Source organism: Xenopus tropicalis, unplaced genomic scaffold (assembly GCF_000004195.4).
Source record: "Xenopus tropicalis strain Nigerian unplaced genomic scaffold, UCB_Xtro_10.0 Sca4, whole genome shotgun sequence".
NCBI classification, from domain to species: domain Eukaryota; kingdom Metazoa; phylum Chordata; class Amphibia; order Anura; family Pipidae; genus Xenopus; species Xenopus tropicalis.
This window is the reverse complement of record NW_022279350.1, coordinates 1-26,243: the sequence shown is the minus strand read 5'-3', so window position 1 is coordinate 26,243 and position 26,243 is coordinate 1. Positions and strand designations below refer to the sequence as shown.

At 50.4% G+C, this 26,243-nt stretch overlaps 1 protein-coding gene across 1 annotated transcript; it reads right to left on the bottom strand.

Annotated features, from left to right (window-relative positions):
* Positions 1–144: 144 nt before the first annotated feature.
* Positions 145–25,667, bottom strand: LOC100216185 (caM kinase-like vesicle-associated protein; the record flags this gene model as incomplete). Its single annotated transcript, NM_001142154.1, is given in 8 exon segments — positions 145–1,610; positions 2,742–2,829; positions 3,200–3,278; positions 8,250–8,386; positions 8,480–8,555; positions 12,614–12,737; positions 15,569–15,707; positions 25,593–25,667. Coding segments are annotated over 8 exon segments (934 nt in total), but the record flags the coding sequence as incomplete, so codon positions are not given.
* Between the last annotated feature and the right edge of the window lie 576 nt (positions 25,668–26,243).

Below are 26,243 nucleotides of genomic sequence, written 5' to 3'. Positions count from 1 at the left end.
CCCCATCATTGGGCCTGAGCTTTGCTCCTTGGGGCAGAAGGGGCGGGGCCAATGCCTGAGGGGAGGAGGCACAAATGCTAGAAATAAGCCAATGGCTGTGCATCGGCTGAGTGTGGGCGTGGATTAAATGCACACAGAGCAACGTTGGGTTAGTTTGCCTTTATTTGGGTTCAGCCCGTCTCTGCTGTGGGGTCCAGCCTGTGGCAGATATGGGCCCCCCACCCGGAGCCACTCCCATAAGGGTCTGCAGGATGCCATGCCCCTCCCCCGGGGGCAGATGGGGCAGCTGGGACTCTCGGGATGTGAGGCAGTTCCCTGACCAATGGCCTAGTTACCCCCCCGGGGGCCAGATGGGGCAGTTGGGGGAGGGGAGACTCTCTGGGATGTGAGGCAGTTCCCTGACCAATGGCCTAGTTACCCCCCCCGGGGGGCAGATGGGGCAGTTGGGGGAGGGGAGACTCTCTGGGATGTGAGGCAGTTCCCTGACCAATGGCCTAGTTACCCCCCCGGGGGGCAGTTGGGGGAGGGGAGACTCTCTGGGATGTGAGGCAGTTCCCTGACCAATGGCCTAGTTACCCCCCGGGCCAGATGGGGCAGTTGGGAGGGGGGACTCTCTGGGAGTGAGGCAGTTCCCTGACCAATGCCTAGTTACCCCCCGGGGCCAGATGGGCAGTTGGGAGGGGGGACTCTCTGGGATGTGAGGCAGTTCCCTGACAATGCCTAGTTACCCCCCCGGGGTGCCAGATGGGGGCAGTGGGAGGGGGACTCTCTGGGATGTGAGGCAGTTTCCCTGACCAATGCCTAGTTACCCCCCGGGGGGCCAGATGGGGCAGTTGGGAGGGGGGACTCTCTGGGATGTGAGGCAGTTCCCTGACCAATGGCCTAGTTACCCCCCGGGGGGCCAGATGGGGCAGTTGGGAGAGGGGGGACTCTCTGGGATGTGAGGCAGTTCCCTGACCAATGGCCTAGTTACCCCCCCGGGGTGCCAGATGGGGCAGTTGGGGGAGGGACTCTCGGATGTGAGGCATTCCCTGACCAATGGCTTAGTTACCCCCCCCGGGGGGCCAGATGGGGCAGTTGGGGGAGGGGGGACTCTCTGGGATGTGAGGCAGTTCCCTGACCAATGGCCTAGTTACCCCCCCAGGGGGCCAGATGGGGCAGTTGGGGGAGGGGGGACTCTCTGGGATGTGAGGCAGTTCCCTGACCAATTGCCTTGTTACCCCCCCTGCCCCTCTCTGTGGGGTAATTGGTGCCCTTGGTGAGTGTGAATGCCCTACCTGCCCCACCCTTTGCCCCGGGGTAAGTAACGTAGGCCCCAATGGGTCTGGGCCAGAGGTTCCGGTACTGAGTCCTTTGTGCGGTTCTACCCCTCTGACCCTGGGGCAGTTTCCAGTTTATGAGGGGGGCAGGGGGCACGGAGCCTTCAGACTCTCAGTCGGGTCAGAACCGCAGGCGGGTTCCTCTGTGCAGGGAGGGGGGTGCCGGGAGGGGGAAGCGGGTGCCACCGTCACCTCGTGGGAGACACTCATGGAGGAGCGGGGGGTGACGGGCAGCCGGGCACCTTCTGGGGCCCTCAGTCTCTGCATGAAGGTGGTCACACGTATGGCTTTCTGGGGGGGGGAAGCACAGGGTTATTGTTAGGGACACGGCACCCACATACAACTGTACCCGCTGTACCCACTGGGCAAATGTACCCACTGTGCCCACTGTACCTGCTGTACCCACTGTGCCCACTGTCTGAGTACTGGGCAAATGTACCCACTGTACCCACTGCCTGAGTACTGGGCAAATGTACCCACTGTCTGAGTACTGGGCAAATGTACCCACTGTACCCACTGGCACTGCGGGCAAATGTTGTACCCACTGTCTGAGTACTGGGCAAATGTACCCACTGTCTGAAAACTGGGCAAATGTACCCACTGTACCCACTGTCTGAGTACTGGGCAAATGTACCCACTGTGCCCACTGTCTGAGTACTGGGCAAATGTACCCACTGTCTGAGTACTGGGCAAATGTACCCACTGTACCCACTGTCTGAGTACTGGGCAAATGTACCCACTGTGCCCACTGTCTGAGTACTGGGCAAATGTACCCACTGTCTGAGTACTGGGCAAATGTACCCACTGTACCCACTGTCTGAGTACTGGGCAAATGTACCCACTGTCTGAGTACTGGGCAAATGTACCCACTGTACCCACTGTCTGAGTACTGGGCAAATGTACCCACTGTACCCACTGTCTGAGTACTGGGCAAATGTACCCACTGTGCCCACTGTCTGAGTACTGGGCAAATGTACCCACTGTGCCCACTGTCTGAGTACTGGGCAAATGTACCCACTATGCCCACTGTACCCGCTGTACCAACTGTGCCCACTGTACCCACTCTACCCACTGCCTAAGTACTGGGCAAATGTACCCACTGTACCTGCTGTACCCACTCTACCCACTCTACCCACTGCCTAAGTACTGGGCAAATGTACCCACTGCCCAAGTACTGGGCAAATGTGCCAAGAGAGCGGGCACGTGGGAGCGGCAGCTTCACTTATTCATACCCTGCACCTAATTGCCATGTTTGCCACTCCCACCCCCCACCCATGTATGCCAGTCCCACCCCCACCCATGTTTGCCACTCCCACCCCCAGCCCACATATGCCACTCCCACCCCCCCATGTATGCCTGTCCCCCCCCAGCCCCCATATGCCAGTCCTGCCCCCCCAGCCCACCGTGCCCGTCCCTACTCACTCTCCATTTGGCTTTGGCAAAGTTCTTCTCAATCTGGGCACAGACCCCCTCCTTCAGGTTCCGCTCTGACGCCGCATTCCCTGAAATCCTGTGGGTGAGAGGGTGGGGGCACCAACAGGGCAGGAAGCCATTATGGGTGGTATGGAAATAAAATTAGCCCCCCGGCCCCCCAGTACCCCCTCCCTGTAATATCCAAGTGTTTGGGCATCACCATAATACCCCGACCCCTAACAGCAGAACCTCATAATCCAAACCGAATGCTGTGCCTGAGGCAATTAGTGGGGCAACTTGTGGGGTAGCGCGGGGCACACAGTTCTTCCTGTCTGGGGGGCACTGAAATGACCCCTGAGACCCCCCCAGCGGTGATTGTTGGCCCCAAGTCTCCCAGTGAGGATCCACCTGCCCCTCTGGGTACAGCGCCAAGTACAATTGCCCCCACAGCTCCGAGCGGGACTCACCAGGTGTGGGCGAGGGCATCCTGTGCTGTGATTCGCTGCTCCTGATCCATCTCCATCAGCCGCGATACAAGGTCCTTTGCTGCCAGGAAAGAGAACATTACCCTAATTGCCCCACAGAGCAACCTGCCCCACTAACCTGCCCCTCTCAGGGCAATTGTGCAGCTTCCCAATATCACTGTGACACAAAGCTATATCAAAATGGGGTGCCCTGGGTTTATGGGGGTCACAGAGTGCAGGAGATTCCCAGGTCCCTGTGCATCGCTGTGGCAGGAGAGGGAGCACCATTGTACTGCATGGAGCCATACACCCCAATGCTGAGGAACAGAAGGGTGGGGGGAGTTTACCGGGAGGTGGGACACTGGCAATGGGGACATGAATCCGGCACAATCCCTCTTGCCACCCACAAACCCAGTCCCCTAGCCGAGCGGAAGCTGCCATACTGGTACCTATAACAGCCCTGAATGTGCCCCCATTGGGCAAATGTACAGAGAGAGGCGTGGTTACAAGAAAGTGACCAATCAGGAGCTCCCTAATAAAGTGATTGGCGTAATATTCAAGATTGTGGGTGTTGGTTGGGACCCTGTTCTCTGGGGATTGGGGTTTTTGTGTATATATTTATGAAATCTTAATTCCCAAGGGGCCCCCCCAGCCCTTCCCAGCATCCCCGGCACCATCAGGATAAAGCTGCCCAGCAGTGAATGGGTGCTCAGCAGGCTAAGCAGGGATTTAGCCCCCGGGGGGATTACTGGGGGGAGGGAAGGTGCCGGATTATTGTATCTACATTCACCAACCAGAGACCCCCCATCCCTGCCGTCTTCTTCTGCCTCTGGGGGGACGGAGTGGAGAAACACCAAAGGGTCCAAACTGCCCCATTACCCCCTTCCTTCATTCACTACAGGACTAATGAATCACAGGGGGGCCCCCAACAGAACTAATGACTCATGGGGCCCCCCCAACTGAACTAATGAATCATGGGGAGCCCCCAACTGAACTAATGAATCACGGGGAGCCCCCAACTGAACTAATGAATCACGGGGAGCCCCCAACTGAATAATGAACTAAGAATCAGGGGGAGCCCCCAACTGAACTAATGAATCACAGGGAGCCCCCAACTGAACTAATGACTCATGGGGGCCCCCCAACTGAACTAATGAATCATGGGGAGCCCCCAACTGAACTAATGACTCATGGAGGCCCCCCAACTGAACTAATGAATCATGGGGAGCCCCCAACTGAACTAATGAATCAGGGGGAGCCCCCAACTGAACTAATGAATCATGGGGAGCCCCCAACTGAACTAATGAATCACAGGGAGCCCCCAACTGAACTAATGACTCATGGGGCCCCCCCAACTGAACTAATGAATCATGGGGAGCCCCCAACTGAACTAATGAATCACGGGGAGCCCCCAACTGAACTAATGAATCACTGCGAGCCCCCAACTGAACTAATGAATCACGGGGAGCCCCAACGGAACTAATGAATCATGGGCCCCCCAAAACTGAACACGGGGCAGCCCCAACTGAACTAATGAATCACGGGGAGCCCCCAACGGAACTAGATGAATCGATGTGGGGAGCCCCCAACTGAACTAATGAATCACGGGGAGCCCCCAACGGAACTAATGAATCATGGGGAGCCCCCAACGAAAACTAATGAATCATGGGGAGCCCCCCAACTGAAACTAATGAATCACGGGGACCCCAACGAACTAATGAATCATGGGGAGCCCCCAACTGAACTAATGAAATCAAGGGAGCCCCCAACGAAAACTAATGAACATGGGGCCCCCAACGGACTAATGAATCAGGGGGAGCCCCCAACTGAACTAATGAATCACTGCAAGCCCCCAACTGAACTAATGAATCACGGGGAGCCCCCAACTGAACTAATGAATCATGGGGAGCCCCCAACTGAACTAATGAATCATGGGAGCCCCAACTGAACTAAGAATCACGGGAGCCCCCAACTGAACTATGATCAGGGGAACAATGAATCACAGGGAGTCCCCAACTGAACTAATGAATCAGGGGGCCCCCAACTGACTAATGAATCATGGGGAGCCCCCAACTGAACTGGGAAGCCCCAACTGAACTAGTGATCATGGGGCCCCCCAACGACTAGATGAATCATGGGGAGCCCCAACTGAACTAATGAATCACGGGGACCCCCAACTGAACTAATGAATCACTGCGAGCCCCCAAACTAACTAAGAATCACGGGGAGCCCCAACGGAACTAATGAATCATGGGGCCCCCCAAGCGAACTAAGAATCACGGGGAGCCCCAACTGAACTAATGAATCACGGGACCCCCAACGGAACTAATGAATCATGGGGAGCCCCCAACTGAACTAATGAATCACGGGGAGCCCCCAACGAACTAATGATCATGGGGATCCCCCAACGAACTAATGAATCATGGGAGCCCCCAAACTGAACTAATGAATCACGGGAGCCCAACGGAACTAATGAATCATGGGGAGCCCCCAACTGAACTAATGAATCAGAGGGAGCCCCCAACTGAACTAATGAATCATGGGGGCCCCCCAACGGAACTAATGAATCAGGGGGAGCCCCCAACTGAACTAATGAATCACGGGGAGCCCCCAACTGAACTAATGAATCATGGGGAGCCCCCAACAGAACTAATGAATCACGGGGAGCCCCCAACTGAACTAATGAATCACGGGGAGCCCCCAACTGAACTAATGAATCATGGGGAGCCCCCAACGGAACTAATGAATCACGGGAGCCCCAACCTGAACTAATGAATCACGGGGCCCCCAACTGAACTAATGAACAGGGAGGCCCCAACGAACTAAGAATCATGGGAGCCCCCACTGAACTAATGAATCACGGGACCCCCAACTAAAAACTAATGAATCAGGGGGAGCCCCCAACAGAACTAATGAATCACAGGGAGTCCCCAACTGAACTAATAATATGGGGCACCCCAACGAACTAATAATCACGGGGGAGCCCCCAACTGAACTATGAATCACGGGGAGCCCCCAAACTGAACTAATGAATTCAGGGGGCCCCCAACTAACTAATGAATCATGGGGAGCCCCAACGAACTAATGAATCACGGAGCCCCCAACGAACTAATGAATCAGGGGGAGCCCCCACAAAGACTAATGAATCACAGGGAGTCCCCAACTGAACTAATGAATCATGGGGGACCCCCAACGGAACTAATGAATCACGGGGAGCCCCCAACGGAACTAATGAATCACGGGGAGCCCCCAACTGAACTAATGAATCACAGGGAGCCCCCAACTGAACTAATGAATCACGGGGAGCCCCCAACAGAACTAATGAATCACGGGGAGCCCCCAACTGAACTAATGAATCACGGGGAGCCCCCAACAGAACTAATGAATCACGGGGAGCCCCCAACTGAACTAATGAATCACGGGGAGCCCCCAACAGAACTAATGAATCATGGGGGACCCCCAACGGAACTAATGAATCACGGGGAGCCCCCAACAGAACTAATGAATCACAGGGAGCCCCCAACTGAACTAATGAATCACGGGGAGTCCCAAGAGAAACTAATGAATCACAGGAACCCCAACTAACTAATGAATCACGGGGAGTCCCCAAGAGAACTAATGAATCAGGGGAGCCCCCAACAGAACTAATGAATCACGGGGAGCCCCAACAGAACTAAATGAATCACCGGACCCCCAACTGAACTAATGAATCATGGGGACCCCAACGGAACTAATGAATCACGGGAGCCCCCAACTGAAACTAATGAATCAGGGGGACCCCCAACGAACTAAGAATCACGAGTCCCCAACTGAACTAATGAATCATGGGGAGCCCCCAACTGAACTAATGAATCATGGGGAGCCCCCAACTGAACTAATGAATCATGGGGAGCCCCCAACGGAATTAATGAATCACGGGGAGCCCCAACTGAACTAATGAATATGGGAGCCCCAAACTAACTAATGAATCACGGGAGCCCCCAACTGAACTAATGAATCACGGGGAGCCCCCAACTGAACAATGATTCACGGGAGCCCCAACTGAACTATGAATCACGGAGCCCCCAACTGAACTAATGAAATCATGGGGAGCCCCCAACTGAAACTAATGAATCACGGGGAAGCCCCCAACAAAACTAATGAATCAGGGGAGCCCCCAACAGAACTACAGAATCACGGGGAGCCCCCAAAGAGAACTGATAATCACGGGAGGGAATCACGGGGACCCCCAACAGAACTAGAAACGGGGAGCCCCCAACGGAATAATGAATCATGGGGGAGCCCCCAACTGAACTAATGAATCACGGGGAGCCCCCAACTGAACTAATGAATCACGGGGAGCCCCCAACAGAACTAATGAATCATGGGGAGCCCCCAACAGAACTAATGAATCATGGGGGACCCCCAACGACAAGATGGTACTGGCCTTTACCAACAAGGGGCCTCTGAAATCTCCTCCAATCACAGTAATCCTCCTGTTGCCCCAGTCACACAATAAATATGGGCACGGGGGGCCCCGGGGTTGGCAGAGATTGGCTGTTACTGTGGGGCCACTTTTTCCTTCTGCAGCGCCAAATATAAGGGAAAACGCAGGGCCCCCCATGAGAGATGAAGTCATGTGACCTGGTACAAGCCTCCCTGTGCCTCAGGCACATTAGAGAGTAAGCTCTGTGGGACAGAGGCCCCCCATGCCCAGTTTACGATAACAATAACCCTTTCTAGGCACAGTACCCAGGTTTGGCCAGTAGAGGGCACTCCTTAGCTGAACATGGGCTAATACCTGAGCTTTGCCTGTGGGATCTGATGGAAGAGCAGGAATTAGTGGGAGTGAGGGGGTAAATCCCATGCCCCCCCCCCCCCGGGCTAAAGGCTTAGCCCAATAATGTGTCCGGTCCATATTGTGCATCTGGAGATTGGGGAGAAGGGGGAGGAGTTGTGATACATGGAGCCTTGCTGGGTATTGGGAGCTGCACAGGGAATCATGGGAGTTGTAGTGCAAGGGCAGGTTGGACAGTGGCCCCTGTGGCCCCATGGGGCTATAATAATACCCTACCTGAGGCAGAGATGACGTCCCAGTAGGGGGAATCGAACTCGTACTCCCCGGCCAGAATCTTCCGGAAGATTTTCCTATTGTGACTCTCACTGTTTTCTTCCTCATTCTCGTCATAAAAAGGGGGGTTTCCTGAGAGGCTGGAAAGGGAAAGGAGGGGTGTCACACTAAATGGGGGGGATCATGGGTGACTTTGTGACAGAGACAGAAAGAGAGACCTTAGTAACACTCACAGGATGAACATCACAACTCCAACTGCCCAACAGTCGACTGGGCGCCCATATCTGTGTCTGGATACCACCTCCGGGGCTGTGGGCACAGACAGTGGGTCACTCTGGGTCATCAGAAGCCCCCCCACCCTGTCAGTACCCCTACTGTACTGATACCCCCTCATTCTGTCCCCCCTACTGTACTGATACCCCCTCATTCTGTCCCCCCTACTGTACTGATACCCCCTCATTCTGTCCCCCCTACTGTACTGATTCCCCCTCATTCTGTCCCCCCTACTGTACTGATACCCCCTCATTCGTCCCCCCACTGTACTGGATACCCCCTCATTCTGTCCCCCCTACTGTACTGATTCCCCCTCATTCTGCCCCCCTCTGTACTGATACCCCCTCATTCTTCAACCCCTACTGTACTGATTCCCCCTCTTCTGTCCCCCCTACATGTTACATACCCCCTCATTCTTCCCCCTACTGTACCGATTCCCCCTCATTCTGTCCCCCCTACTGTACCGATACCCCCTCATTCTGTCCCCCCTACTTACTGATACCCCTCATTCTTTCCCTACTGTACTAACCCCCTCATTCTGTCCCCCTCTGTACTGATTCCCCCTCATTCTGTCCCTCCCCTACTGTACTGATACCCCCTCATTCTGCCCCCTACTTGTACTGATTCCCCTTATTTCTGTTCCCCTCTACTGTACTAATACCCCCTCATTCTGTCTCCCCCACTGCTACTGATTCCCCTCATTCTGTCCCCTACTGTACTATACCCCTCATTCTGTCCCCCCTACTGTACCATGCCCCCTCATTCTGTCCCGCCTACTGTCTGATTCCCCCTCATTCTGTCCCCTACTGTACTGAATACCCCCTCTTTCGTCCCCCTACTGTACTGATACCCCCTCGATTCTGTCCTCTCTACTGTACTGATTCCCCCTATTCTGTCCCCCTACTGTACTGATTCCCCTCATTTCTGTCCCCCTACTGATACGCATACCCCCCTCATTTCTGTCCCCACTACTGACCGATTCCCCTCATTGCTGTCCCCCCTACTGTACTGATACCCCCTCATTCTGTCCCCCCAACTGTTACTGATTCCCCTCATTCTGTCCCCCCTACTGTACTGATACCCCCTCATTCTGTCCCCCCTACTGTACTGATACCCCCTCATTCTGTCCCCCCTACTGTACCGATACCCCCTATACTGTCCCCCCCACTGCTACTGATACCCCCTCATTCTTCCGCCTATGTACTGATACCCCCTCATTCTGTCCCCCCTACTGTACTATACCCCCTCAGTTTTCGTCCCCCCTACTGTACTGATGACCCCCTCATTCTGCTCCCCCCTACGTACCGATTAAAACCCCCTCATTCTTGTCCCCCTACTGTACTGATACCCCCTCATTCTGTCCCCCCTACGTGTACCGATACCCCCTCATTCTGTAACACCCCCTACTGACCGATACCCCCTCATTCTGTCCTCTCTACTGTACTGATACCCCCTCATTTCTGTCCCCCCAACTGTACGATAAACCCCCTCATCTGTCCCCCCTACTGTACGTGATACCCCCTCATTCTGTCCCCCCTACTGCCTACTGATACCCCCTCATTCTGTCCTCTCTACTGACTGATACCCCTCATTCTTGTCCCCCCTACTGTACCTATTCCCCCCTCATTCTGTCCCCCCTACATGTACCAATACCCCCTCATTCTGTCCCCCCTACTGTACCGATTCCCCTCATTCTGTCCCCCCTACTGTACCGAACCCCCTCATTCTGTCCCCCCTACGTGTACCGATTCCCCCCTCTTTCTTTCCCCCTACTGTACCGATACCCCCTCATTCTGTCCCCCTACTGTACCGATTCCCCCTCATTCTTGCCCCCCTACTTGAACTGATACCCCCTCATTCTGTCCCCCCTACTGCTACTGATTCCCCCCTCATTCTGTCCCCCACTACTTTACTGATTACCCCCTCATCTGTCCCCCCTACTGTACTGATACCCTCATTCTGTCCCCCCTACTGTACTGATACCCCCTCACATTCTGTCCCCGCTACTGTACTGATACCCCCTCATTTCTGTTCCCCCTACTACTGATACCCCTCATTCTGTCCCCCCTACTATACTATACCCCCTCATTCTGTCCCCCCAAGCGTACATACCCCCTCATTCTGTCCCCCTACGTGTACCGATACCCCCTATACTGTCCCCCCCACTGTACTGATACTCCCTCATCTGTCGCCCCCTACTGTACTGATACCCCCTCATTCTGTCCCCCCTACTGCTACCAGATTACCCTTATTAACTGTCTCCCCCCACTGTACTATACCCCTCATTCTGTCCCCCCTACTGTACCGGAAACCCCCTCATTTTGTCCCCCCCTACTGTAGCCGATTCCCCCTCATTCTGTCCCCCCACTGTACCGATACCCTCATTCTGTCCCCCGCTACCATGACCAATTCCCCCTTTCATCTGTCCCCCCTAACTGTACTGATACCCCCTCCATTCTGTCCCCCTACTTGTACTGAATTCCCCCTCTTCTGTCCCCCCTACTCTACTATACCCCCGTCATCTGTCCCCCCATACGTAGTAACTGATACCCCCTCATTCTGGTCCCCCCTACTTAACTGATACCCCCTCATCTGTCCCCCCTACTGTACTGATACCCCCTCATTCCTGTCGCCACTGTACTGATACCCCCTCATCTGTCCCCCCTACTGTACTGATACCCCCTCCATTCTGTCCCCCCAACTGTTACTGATACCCCCTCATTCTGTCCCCCCTAACTGTACCATACACCAGCCCTTATCTGTCCCCCCCCATGACTGATACCCCCTCATGTCTGTCCCCCCTACTGTACTAATTACCCCCTCATTGCTGTCCCCCCTACATGTGCCGATTCCCCCTCATTCTGTTCCCCCCCCCTACTGTACTAATACCCCCCTCATCTGTCCCCCCTACTGTACCGATTCCCCCTCATTCTGTCCCCCCCTACTGTACTGATACCCCCTCATTCTGTCCCCCAAACTGCTACTTGATACCCCCTCATCTGATCCCCGTACTGTGTACGATACCCCTATATGACGTCCCCCCCACGTTTACTGATACCCCCTTCATTACGTGTCCCCCTACTGTACTAATACTCCCCTCATTCGTCCCCCCTACTTGTACCGATTCCCCCTCATTCTGTCCCCCCCACTGTACTAATAACCCCTCATTCTTCCCCCCGTACTGTACCGATCCCCTCAATTCTTGTCCCTACTGCTACGAACTACCCCCTCATTCTGTCCCCCCTACGTACTGATTACCCCTTCATTCTGTCCCCCCTACTGACCGCATACCCCCTATTCTGTCCCCCTACTGTACTGATTCCCCCTCATTCTGTCCCCCTACTTTCTGATACCCCCTCATTCTGTCCCCCCAACTGTACCTGATACCCCCTCATTCTGTCCCCCCCTACTCGTACCGGATACCCCTCCCCTATACTGTCCCCCCCCACTGTACTGATACCCCCCATTCTGTTCCCCCCTACATGTACTAATACCCCTCATTCTGTCCCCCCTACTTGTACGATTCCCCTCATTCTGTCCCCCCTTACTTGTGTACCAAGACCCCCTCATTCTGTCCCCCTACATGTACGATTCCCCTCTTCGGTCCCCCCCTACTTACTGATAACCCCCTCATTGTGCCCCCCCTACTTAACATAGAACCCCCTTCATGTCTGTCCCTTCTACTGTACTGCATTCCCCCTTCATTCTGTCCCCCCTACCTGTACTGATTCCCCCTCATTGTGTCCCCCCTACTTGTACTGATACCCCCTCATTCTGTCCCCCCTACTGTTCTAATACCCCCCATTCTGTCCCCCCTACATGTACCGATAACCCCCTCATTCTGTCCCCCTACTGTACTGATCCCCCCTCGATTCTGTCCCTCCCCTACTGTACCGATACCCTCATCTGCCCCCCTACGTACCGGATACCCCCTTATTCTGCCCCGCTACACTGTACCTATACCCCCCATTCTGTCCCCGCTACTGTTCAATTACCCCCTCATTCTGTCCCCCACTGTACTGCATACCCCCTCATTCTGTCCCCCCTTACTTACTGATACCCCCTCATTCTGTCCCCCCGATATATCACTTTACCCAAGCGTACTTCGGGGGTCCCACAAGGTTCTGTGATTTCTCCACTTTCGAAGCACGAGAGGTAAAAATCCCGCAGAACCACCTTTGAGTGATTGTTCTGATTATAATACATCAAATTCTCCAGCTGCGGAAACAGGAAAATGAATCAGATTTGCCCCAATTACCCCCACGCCCCCCAAAAACTAACTTGGTAGATGAGAGCAGGGAATGAAGCAGGAAGGGTTCTATGTGTAACAGATCCTGTCAGACGAACTGAATTGCCCTCTATGAGGAGCGGATCCCTCGGCTCTGGGATGGCAGTGAATGGGATCTACTGGGCTTTTGTTTAACCCAAAGTAACTATGTAACAATATCATTCAGTTTGCCCAGAATGCATATCCTGGGGCATCAGTACAAATATACAGAGAGGGAATGCTCTGGGCACACAATAAGCTGTACCCCCATACTGTACTGTCTAACGGAAACCACTATGGCACCCCCTACCCATATGTATAATACAAATATACAGAGAGGGAATGTTCTGGCTACACAATAAGCATGTAACCCCCATACTGTACTGTCTAAGGGAAACACTATGGCACCCCCTACCCATATGTATAAATACAAATATACAGAGAGGAATGTTTTGGCACACAATAAGCTGTACCCCCCATTACTGTACTGTCTAAGGAAACACTATGGCACCTCCTACCCATATGTATAAATACAAAATATACAGAGCAAGGAATGTTCTGGGCACACAATAAGCTGTACCCCCATACTGTACTGTCTAAGGGAAACACTATGGCACCCCTACCATATGTATAAATACAAATATACAGAGAGGGAATGTTCTGGGCACACAATAAGCTGTACCCCATACTGTACTGTCTAAGGGAAACACTATGCACCCCCTACCCATATGTATAAATACAAATATACAGAGAGGAATGTTCTGGGCACACAATAAGCTGTACCCCCATACTGTACTGTCTAAGGGAAACACTATGGCACCCCCTACCCATATGTATAAATACAAATATACAGAGAGGAATGTTCTGGGCACACAATAAGCTGTACCCCCATACTGTACTGTCTAAGGGAAACACTATGGCACCCCCTACCCATATGTATAAACAAATATACAGAAGGGAAATGTTCTGGCACACAATAAGCTGTACCCCATACTGACGTCTAAGGGAATACCCACTATGGCACCCCTAGCCCATATGTATAAATACAAATATACAGAAAGGGAATTGTTTCTGCGGCATAACAATAAGCTGTACCCCCATTACTGTACTGTATCTTAAGGGGAAACACTATAGCACCTCCTACCCATATGTATAAATACAAATATACAGAGACGGAATGTTTGGCACACAATAAGAGCTTTGTAACCCCCATACTGGTACTGTCTAAGGGAAACACTATGGCACCCCCTACCCATATGTTATAAATACAAATATACAGAGAAGGAATGTTCTGGGCACACAATAAGCTGTACCCCCATACTGTACTGTCTAAGGGAAACACTATGGCACCTCCTACCCATATGTATAAATACAAATATACCAGAGAGGGAATGTTCTGGCGACACAATAACTTACCCCCATACTGTACTGTTCTAGGGAAACACTATTGGCCCCCCTACCCATATGTGATAAATACAATATACAGAGAAGGAATGTTCTGGGCACACAATAAGCTGTACCCCCATACGATGTTACTGTCTAAGGGAAACACTATGCAACCCCCTACCCATATGTATAAATACAAATATACAGAGAGGGAATGCTCTGGGCACACAATGAGCAGTAAGTTGTTTGCAGGTCACATGGCAGATGGCCAGTTAATATAACGATTAGCCGCGCACTAATTATTTCCTCTCACTAATGACAGTAATTGGGGCAGGAGGCAGCGGATGAGCTCGGGCCGGTGACACTCAGGACTAATCCCGTATAAACGAGAGACAGGAGCCTTAGGGCTTGGGTGAGAATGTATTATCTGTATCAGCCAATGAGAGCTCAGTATTCAGCGGGTCTGTATGGGCTCGTTAACCCTTTAGACTACAACTCCCATGAGCTTGAGTTGAAGAGAAGCTGCCAGACTGCCCCTCCCCAAGAGAGAAGTGGCCCCCTGGGGGTTGCAGAGACAATATAGGGCCGAGGGCCTGGCCACCCATCGGGGGGGGGGGGCAGATTCATGTGAGAGACACCCACGTGCCCCCCTCCTTGGGGTAAATAATCAGGTCAGAGCTTCTCGCATGAGCGGAGCCATCGCCGGGTGCCAGGCTGGGGCTTTAATATTTTATCTGCCCCCGTGTGTCACGTGCCCAGCCCTGACCCCTTCCTCCATCAGTACCAGCAGCATCCCTGTGCCTCCTCCTTAGCAACAGCATCCCTGTGCCTCCTCCTTAGCAACAGCATCCCTGTGCCTCCTCCTTAGCAACAGTATCCCTGTGCCTCCTCCTTAGCAACAGCATCCCTGTGCCTCCTCCTTAGCAACAGCATCCCTGTGCCTCCTCCTTAGGCACAGATCCCTGGCCCTTTTAGCAACAGTGTATCCCCTGTGCCTCCTTAGCAACAGTATCCCTGTGCCTCCTCCTTAGCAACAGCATCCCTGTGCCTCCTCCTTAGCAACAGCATCCCTATGCCTCCTCCTTAGCAACATCATCCCTATGCCTCCTCTTTAGCAACAGCATCCCTGTGCCTCCTCCTTAGCAACAGCATCCCTGTGCCTCCTCCTTAGCAACAGCATCCCTATGCCTCCTCCTTAGCAACATCATCCCTGTGCCTCCTCTTTAGCAACAGCATCCCTGTGCCTCCTCCTTAGCAACAGCATCCCTGTGCCTCCTCCTTAGCAACAGCATCCCTATGCCTCCCTACTCAGCATTAGTACCAACAGTACCAATATGTAACCCCCTGCTACCCAGCCACAGACCCCCCCCCCCCCCCCGGGCCCCGGGGTAAGTACCTTGAGGTTCCGGTGCACAATACGCAGGCTGTGTAGGTAGGATACGGCCTCTAGGAGCTGCCGGAGAACATTACTGGCGTCTCTCTCTGAGTAATATCCCTGCGCCGAGATCCAATCAAATACGTCTCCGCCTGTGGCCCTGTGAGATAGAGGGGCCCGTCATACTCACTACCCATATACGCGCTGCCCATATACTCACTACCCATATACTCACTACCCATATACGCGCTGCCCATATACTCACTACCCATATACTCACTACCCATACTCCACTACCCTATACGCCTGCCATATACTCACTACCATATACTCACTACCATATACTTCCCACTACCCATATACGCGCTGCCCATATACTCACTACCCATATACTCACTACCCATATACGCGCTGCCCATATACTCACTACCCATATACTCACTACCCATATACGCGGCTGCCATATACTTCATACCCATATACTCACTCCCATATACTCACTTACCCATATACGGCTGCCCATATACTCACTACCCAATCTCCTACCCATATAACCTCTGCCCATTATACTCACTACCCATATACTCACTACCCATATTACGTCTGCCCATATACTCCTACCCAATATACTCCTGCCATATACTCACACCCATATACACTCTGCCCATATTACACCTGCCCATATACTCACTACCCATATACGCTCTGCCGCATATACTCACTACCCATTATACCACTCTGCCCATATAGCACTCTGCCCATATTACTCACACCCATATACGCGCTGCCCATATACTCACTACCATATACTCACTACCCATATACTCACTACCATCATACGGCTGCCCATATACTCCTACCCATATACGCGCTGCCCATAACTCATACCCAATATACACTCTGCCATATAACTCACTACCCATATACGCGCTGCCATATACTCACACCATATACGCGCTGCCCATATACTCACTACCCATATACGCGCTGCCCATATACTCACTACCCATATACGCGCTGCCCATATACTCACTACCCATATACACTCTGCCCATATACTCACTACCCATATACAACTCTGCCCATATTACTCCACTACCATAATACACTTCTTGCCCATATACTCACTACCACTATACACTCTGCCATATTACTCACTACCCATATACACTCTGCCCCATATACGCGCTGCCCATATATACTCACTACCCATTAGTACTCACTACCCATATACGCGCTGCCCATATTACACCTGCCATTACTCACTACCCATATACTCACTACCCATATACGCGCTGCCCATATACCACTACCCATATACTCACTACTCCATATACGCGCTGCCCATATACTCACTTACCCATCATACCACTACCATATACTCACTTACCCATATACGGCTGCCATATACTCATACCCATATACTCACTAACCCATATACGCTCTGCCCATATACGCACTTACCCATATACAACTACCCATTATACGCTCTGCCCATATACTCACTACCCATAACACTCTGCCCAATACTCACTACCCATATACACTCTCCATAACACTTCTGCCAGTATACCACTACCCATATACGCTCTGCCCATATACTCACTCCCATTACACTCTGCCCATATACACTCTTTGCCCATATACTCATACCATATACGCGCTGCCCATATACGCACTACCCATATACTCACTACCCATATATCACTACCCATATACCGCGCTGCCCATATACTCACACCCATATACGCGCTGCCCATTATACTCACTTACCAATATACACTCTTGCCATATACCACTACCCATATACACGCTGCCCATATACACTACCATATACACTCTGCCCATATACTCATACCCATAGTACACTGCTGCCCATATACGCGCTGCCATTATACTCACTAGCCCATATACTACTACCCATAATACGCGCTGCCCATATACACTCTGCCCCATATACTCACTACCCCATATACGCTCTGCCATATACTCACTACCATAAACGCTCTTGCCCATATACTCACTACCCATATACGCGCCTGCCATAACTCACTTACCATATACGCGCTACCCAATACGCGCTGCCCATATACCACTCTGCCCATATAATCACACCCATTACTCCACTACCCATATACGCGCTGCCCATATACTCACTACCCATATACTCACAACCCATTATACACGCTGCCAATACTCACTTACCATATATCACAACCCATTAACTCCCACTATCCCATATACGCGCTGCCCATTATACTACTACCCCCATATACGCGTCTGCCAATACCACTACCATATACACTCTGCCCATATACACTCTGCCCATATACTCACTACCCATATACACGCTGCCCATATACTCACTACCCATATACACTCTGCCCATATACTCACTACCCATATACACTCTGCCCATATACTCACTACCCATATACTCACTACCCATATACACTCTGCCCATATACTCACTACCCATATACACTCTGCCCATATACTCACTACCCATATACTCACTACCCATATACACTCTGCCCATATACTTCACTACCCATATCACTCTGCCCATATACTCCACTCCCACTAATACAACTCTGCCCATATACTCAACTACCCATATACACTCTGCCCCATGATACTTCACTACCCATATACTCACTACCCATTATAACACTCTGCCCAATATACACTCTGCCCATGAACTCACTACCCAGATTACACTCTGCCCATATACTCACTACCCATATACACTCTGCCCATATACTCACTACCCATATACACTCTGCCCATATACTCACTACCCATATACACTCTGCCCATATACTCACTACCCATATCACTCTTGCATATACTCCACTACCATTACACTCTGCCCATATACTCCTACCATATACGCTCTGCCCATATACACTCTGCCCATATACACTCTGCCCATATACTCACTACCCATATACTCACTACCCATATACACTCTGCCCATATACTCACTCCACCATATTACAACTCTGCCTATTACTCACTACCAATATACGGCGTGCCCATATACTCACTACCCATTACACTCTTGCCCAGGACCTCACTACCCATATACACTCTGCCCCATATACTCACTACCATATACGCTCTTGCCCATATACTCACTAACCCATATACACTCTGCCCATATACTCCTACCCATTATCACTTCGCCCATATTACACTCTGCCCATAATACTCACTACCATATACGCTCTGCCCATTTACTCATACCATATACCCACTCTGCCCCAATACACTCTGCCATTACTCACTACCCTATACGCGCTGCCCATATACTCACTACCCATATATCACTACCCATTACCTCACTACCCATATACCGCGCCCATATACTCACTACCCATATACGCGCTGCCCATATTATCACGACCCATATACACTCTGCACCATATACTCACTATCCCATATACGCGCTTGCCATATACTCACTACCCATATACGCGCTGCCATATACTGCACTACCCATATACGCGTCTGCCCATATACTCACTTAAACAATACCCATATTACGCGCTGCCATATACTCACTACCATAATACACTCTGCCCATATACTCACTACCCATATTACACTCTGCCCATGATACGCACTACCCATATACCTCTGCCCATATACTCACTACCCATATACACTTCTTGCCATATACTCACTACCCATATACACTCGCCCATATACGCGCTGCCAATTACTCACTACCCATACTAACTCACTACCCATATACCGCGCTGCCATATACACTCTGCCCATATACTCACTACCCATATACCTCACTACCCATATACGCGCTGCCCTATTACTCACAACCAAACTCACTACCCAATACGCGCTGCCATATACTCACTCCCATATAACTCACTACCCCATTATACTCACTACCCATATACGCGCTGACCCTATACTCACTACCCATATTACTCACTACCATATACGCTCTGCCATATACTTCACTTACCATAACTCACTACCCATATACGCTCTTGCCATATACTCACTACCAATATCACTTTGCCCATATACATCTGCCCATATAGCTCAGCTAGCCCAATAACGGCTCTGCCCATATAACACTCTGCCATATAGCTACTACCCATATACACTCTGCAATACTCCACTACCCATATACACTCTGCCCATATACACTCTGCCCATATACTCACTACCCATATACGCTCTGCCCATATACTCACTACCCATATACACTCTGCCCATATACACTCTGCCCATATACTCACTACCCATATACGCGCTGCCCATATACTCACTACCCATATACTCACTACCCATATACTCACTACCCATATACGCGCTGCCCATATACTCACTACCCATATACGCGCTGCCCATATACTCACTACCCATATACACTCTGCCCATATACTCACTACCCATATACCACTCTGCCCATATACGTCACTACCCTATACACTCTGCCCATATACTCACTACCATATACCACTCTGCCATATACGCGCTTGCCATCATTACTCACTACCCAATACTCACTACCCATATAGCGCTCCCATATACACTCTTGCCCATATACTCAGCTACTTACTCACACCCATATACGCGCTGCCCATATACTCACTACCCATATACTCACTACCCATATACGCGCTGCCCATATACACTCTGCCCATATACTCACTACCCATATACTCACTACCCATATACGCGCTGCCCATATACTCACTACCCATATACTCACTACCCATATACACGCTGCCCATATACTCACTACCCATATACTCACAACCCATATACTCACTACCCATATACGCGCTGCCCTATTACTCATACCCAATATACGCGTGCCATTATACTCAGCTAGCCCATATACACTCTGCCCATATACACTCTGCCGATATACTCACTACCATATACACGCTGCCATATACCACTACCCATATACACTCTGCGCCAATATACTTCACTACCCATATACACGTCTTGCCCATATACTCACTTACCCGATATACTCACTACCATATACACTCTGCCCATATACTCTACTAACCCATATACACTCTGCCCATATTACTCACTACCATATACTCACTACCCTATACACTGCTGCCCATTATACTCACTACCCATATACACTCTGCCCTATATCACTACCAATACACTCTGCCCATATACTCACTACCCATTACACTCTGCCGCATATACTCACTACCCAGATACTCACTACCCATATACACTCTGCCCATTACACGTCTGCCCATATACTCACTACCCATATACACTCTGCCATATCTCACTACCCATATACACTCTGCCCATATACTCATACCATTATACACTCTGCCCCCATATAACTCACTACCCATATACTTCACTACCCATATACACTCTGCCCCTAACTCCACTACCCATATAACTCACTACCCATATACACTCTGCCCATATACACTCTGCCATATACACTCTGCCCCATTATACACTCCTGCCCATATACACTCTGCCCAATACTCACTACCAATATCACTACCCATATACACTCTGCCCCATTATACTCACTACCCATATACCACTCCTGCCCATATACTTCACTACCCATATACACTCTGCATTAACTACTACCATATATCACACCCATATTACCCACTCTGCCCTATACGCGCTGCCCATATACTCACTACCCATATACTCCACTACCCATATACACTCTGCCCATATACTCACTACCATATACTCCTACCATATTACCACTCTGCCCCCATATACACTCTGCCCATTACACTCTGCCCATATACCTCACTACCCATATACTCACTTACCCTATACACTCTGCCCAGTATACACGCTGCCCATATTACACTCTGCCCATATACACTCTGCCCATATACACTCTGCCCATATTACACTCTGCCCATTATACACGTACCATATACACCTCTGCCCATATACACTCTGCCCATATACACGCTGCCATATTACACTTTCTGCCCATATACACTCTGCCCATTTACACTCTGCCCATATACTCACTACCCATATACTCATCCCTATACACTCTGCCAATAGCAACTCTGCCCATATTACACGGCTGCCCATATACCACTCTGCCCATATACTACTCTGCCCATATTACTCACTACCCATATACTTCACTACCCATATACACTCTGCAATACACTCTGCCCATATACACTCTGCCAATATCACTCTGCCCATATACCACTCTGCCCATATCACGCTGCCCATATAACTCTTGCCATATACACTTGCCATACACTCTTGCCCCATATACACGCTGGCCCATATCACTCTGCCCATATCACTCTGCCCATTACACGCTGCCCATCATACTCATACCCTATATACACTCTTGCCCATATTACACTCTGCCCATAACACGCTGCCCATATACACTCTTGCCCATATACCGCGCCCATATACACTCTGCCCATATACCGCTGCCCATATACACTTGCCATATACACTCTGGCCATATACACTCTGCCCATATACACTCCTGCCATATACCTCTGCCAATACACTCTGCCCATATACTCACTACCCATATACACTCTGCCCATATACTCACTACCCATATACACTCTGCCCATATACTCACTACCCATATACACTCTGCCCATATACACTCTGCCCATATACACGCTGCCCATATACACTCTGCCCATATACACTCTGCCCATATACACTCTGCCCATATACACTCTGCCCATATACACTCTGCCCATATACACTCTGCCCATATACACTCTGCCCATATACACTCTGCCCATATACACTCTGCCCATATACACGCTGCCCATATACACTCTGCCCATTACACTTGCCCATACAACTCTGGCCCATATACACGCTGCCCATATCTCTCTCTCTCTGCCCAGTATACTCACTACCCATATTACACTCTGCCATTACTCACTACCCATATACACTATCCCATATACTCACTACCAATACACTCTGCCATATACTCACTACCCATATACACTCTGCCCATATACTCACTACCCATATACACTCTGCCCATATACCCACTCTGCCCATATACACTCTGCCCATATACACTCTGCCCATATACACTCTGCCCATATACACTCTGCCCATATACACTCTGCCCATATACACGCTGCCCATATACACTCTGCCCATATACACTCTGCCCATATACACTCTCCCAGTATTGACACTCTGCCATATACACGCTGCCCATATACACCTCTGCCATATACACTCTGCCATATACACTCTGGCCATGTACAGCGTGCCCATATACACTTGCCTTACACTCTGCCATATACTCACTTACCCATATACACTCTGCCCATATACTCAATACCCATATACACCTGCCCATAACTCACTACCCATATACACTCGCCATATACCATACCCATATACACTCTGCCCATATACTCACTTACCATATACACTTGCCCATATACACGTGCCCATATACACTCTTGCCCATATACACTCATGCCATATTACACTCTGCCATACACTCTGCCCATATAACTTGCCATATACACTCTGCCCATATACACTCTGCCCATCTACCTTGCCCATATCACTCTGCCCATATACACTGCTGCCCACATACACCTCTGCCCATTACACTCTGCCCATATACACTCTGCCCATCTACACTCTGCCATATACCACTCGCCCACATACACTCTGCCCATATACACTCTGCCCATATACTCACTACCCATATACACTCTGCCCATATACTCACTACCCATATACACTCTGCCAGTATACCATAACCCATATACACCTGCCCATATACACTCTGCCCATATACAACTCTGCCAATATACCACTCTGGCCCATATACACTCTGCCATTATACTCACTACCATTAGTTACACTCTGCCATATACTCACTACCCATATACACTCTGCCCATATTACACTTGCCCTATACACTCTGCCAAATATACACTCGCATATACACTCGCCCATTTAACTCACTACCCATATACACTTGCCCATATACTCACCTACCATATACACTCTGCCCATATACTCACTACCCATATACACTCTGCCAATACTCACTACCCATTATACAACTCTGCCATATACACTCTGCCCATATACTCACTACCCTATACACTCTGCTCCCATATACTCACACCCATATACACTCTGCCCCCCATTATACTCACTACCCAATACACTCTGCCCTATACTCACTACCCAATATACACTTGCCATATACTCACTACCATTATACACTCTGGCCCATATCTCACTACCCATGATACCACTTGCCCATTATACTCACTACCCATATACACTTGCCCATATACTCACTACCCATATACACTCTGCCCTTATACTCACTAAACCCATTACTTCAACTACCATATACACTCTGCCCATTATACTCACGCCCATATACACTCTGCCTAACCTCTGCCGCTATACGACTCTGCCCATAGTACACTCTGCCCATATACACTCTGCCCATATACACGCTACCCATTTACACTCTGCCCATATACACTTCTGCCCATATACACGCTGCCCATATACACTCTGCCCATATACACCTGCCCATATTACACGCTCCCATATACACTCTGCCCAATACACTCTGCCCATATACACTCTGCCCATATACATGCTGCCCATATACCTCTGCCCATATCCCACGTCTGCCCATATACACTCTGCCCATATACACTCTGGCCCATATACACGCTGGCCCATATACACTCTGCCCATATACACTCTTGCCATATACCACTCTTGCCCATATACACTCTGCCCAATACACTCTGCCCAGTATATCACTAGCCCATATACACTCTGCCATGATACTCACTAGCCCATATACACTCTGCCCATATACTCACTACCCATATACACTCTGCCCATTATTGATTCTGATACCCATATACACTCTGCCCTTACTCACTACCCTATACTCAACCCATAACAGCTCTGCCCATATACTCACTTACCCATATTACTCACTACCCATTATACACTCTGCCCTTTACTCACTACCCTATGATCACTACCCATATTACACCTGCCCTAGTTTACTCACTACCCATATACTCCTACCCATATAACACTCTGCCCAAACACGCTGCCCATATACACTCTGCCCATATTACACTCGCCATATTACTCACTACCCATATTAACTCTGCCCATATACAACTTGGCCATATTTACACTCTGCCCATATACACTCTTGTGCCCATATACTCCACTACCCATATACACTCTGCCCATATACACTCTGCCCAATACACTCTGCCCAATTATACACTCTCCCATATACACCTGCCCAATACTCACTACCCATATACTCAGTACCCATATACTCACTACCCATATACTCACTCCATATACTCACTACCCATATATCACTTTGCCCATATACACCTCTGCCCATATACACTCTGCCCATATACACTTGCCAGATACACCTCTCCCATATTTAACTCTTGCCCATATACCCACTCTGCCCATATACACTCTGCCCATATACACTCTCCCATATACACTCTGCCCCATATATCACTACCATAACTCACTACCCATATACACTCTTGCCATATACACTCTGCCCATATACACTCTGCCCATATACACTCTGCCCATATACACTCTGCCCATATACACTCTGCCCATATACACTCTGCCCATATACTCACTACCCATATACTCACTACCCATATACACTCTGCCCATATACATCTGCCCATATACACTCTGCCCATTATACCACTCTGCCATATACACTCTGCCCATATACACTTGCCCATATACACTCTGCCCAATACACTCTGCCCAATACACTCTGCCCCATTATACACTCTCCCATATTACATCTGCCCGATATACAACTCTGCCCATATACACTCTTGCCCATTATACTCACTACCAAACTCACTACCATATACACTCTGCCCATATACACTCTGCCCATATACACTCTGCCCATATACTCACTACCCATATACTCACTACCCATATACACTCCCACCGCACCACTCACAGCTCTTGAATGATGTAGAATTCCTTCTTGGTTTCAAATGTGTCGATCAGCTGCAAAATGTTGGGGTGATTCACCCTATAAAAGAGGGGGCACATTTATCAACCTTGGCCTTGAGCCCATAGATTAGTGCATGAATGGATGGGCTCGTCCTGCCTGAACCCCATCTGCCCCCCAATGAGTGATAAGGGCAGTCAGGTTATGGGGTTCCCTACCAAGAGAGGGGGAATGAGTGATACATTGGGGGTGGGGGGAAAGGGGATCTCACCATCAGCATAGGAAGGGGTTCCTTACTGTAAGGGCATCAGGTTATGTGGTTTCCCTACCCAGAGAGGGGGAATGAGTTGATACATTGGGGGTGGGAGGAAAGGGATCTCACCATCAGCATAGGAAGGGGTTCCTTTACTGTAAGGGCAGTCAGGTTATGGGGTTCCCTACCAAGAGAGGGGGAATGAGTGATACATTGGGGGGGGAGGAAAGGGGATCTCACCATCAGCATAGGAAGGGGTTCCTTACTGTAAGGGCAGTCAGGTTTATGGGGTTCCCTAACCAGAGAGGGGGAATGAGTGATAACATTGGGGGTGGGGAGGAGAAGGGGATCTCACCATCAGCATAGGAAGGGGTTCCTTACTGTAAGGGGCAGTCAGGTTATGG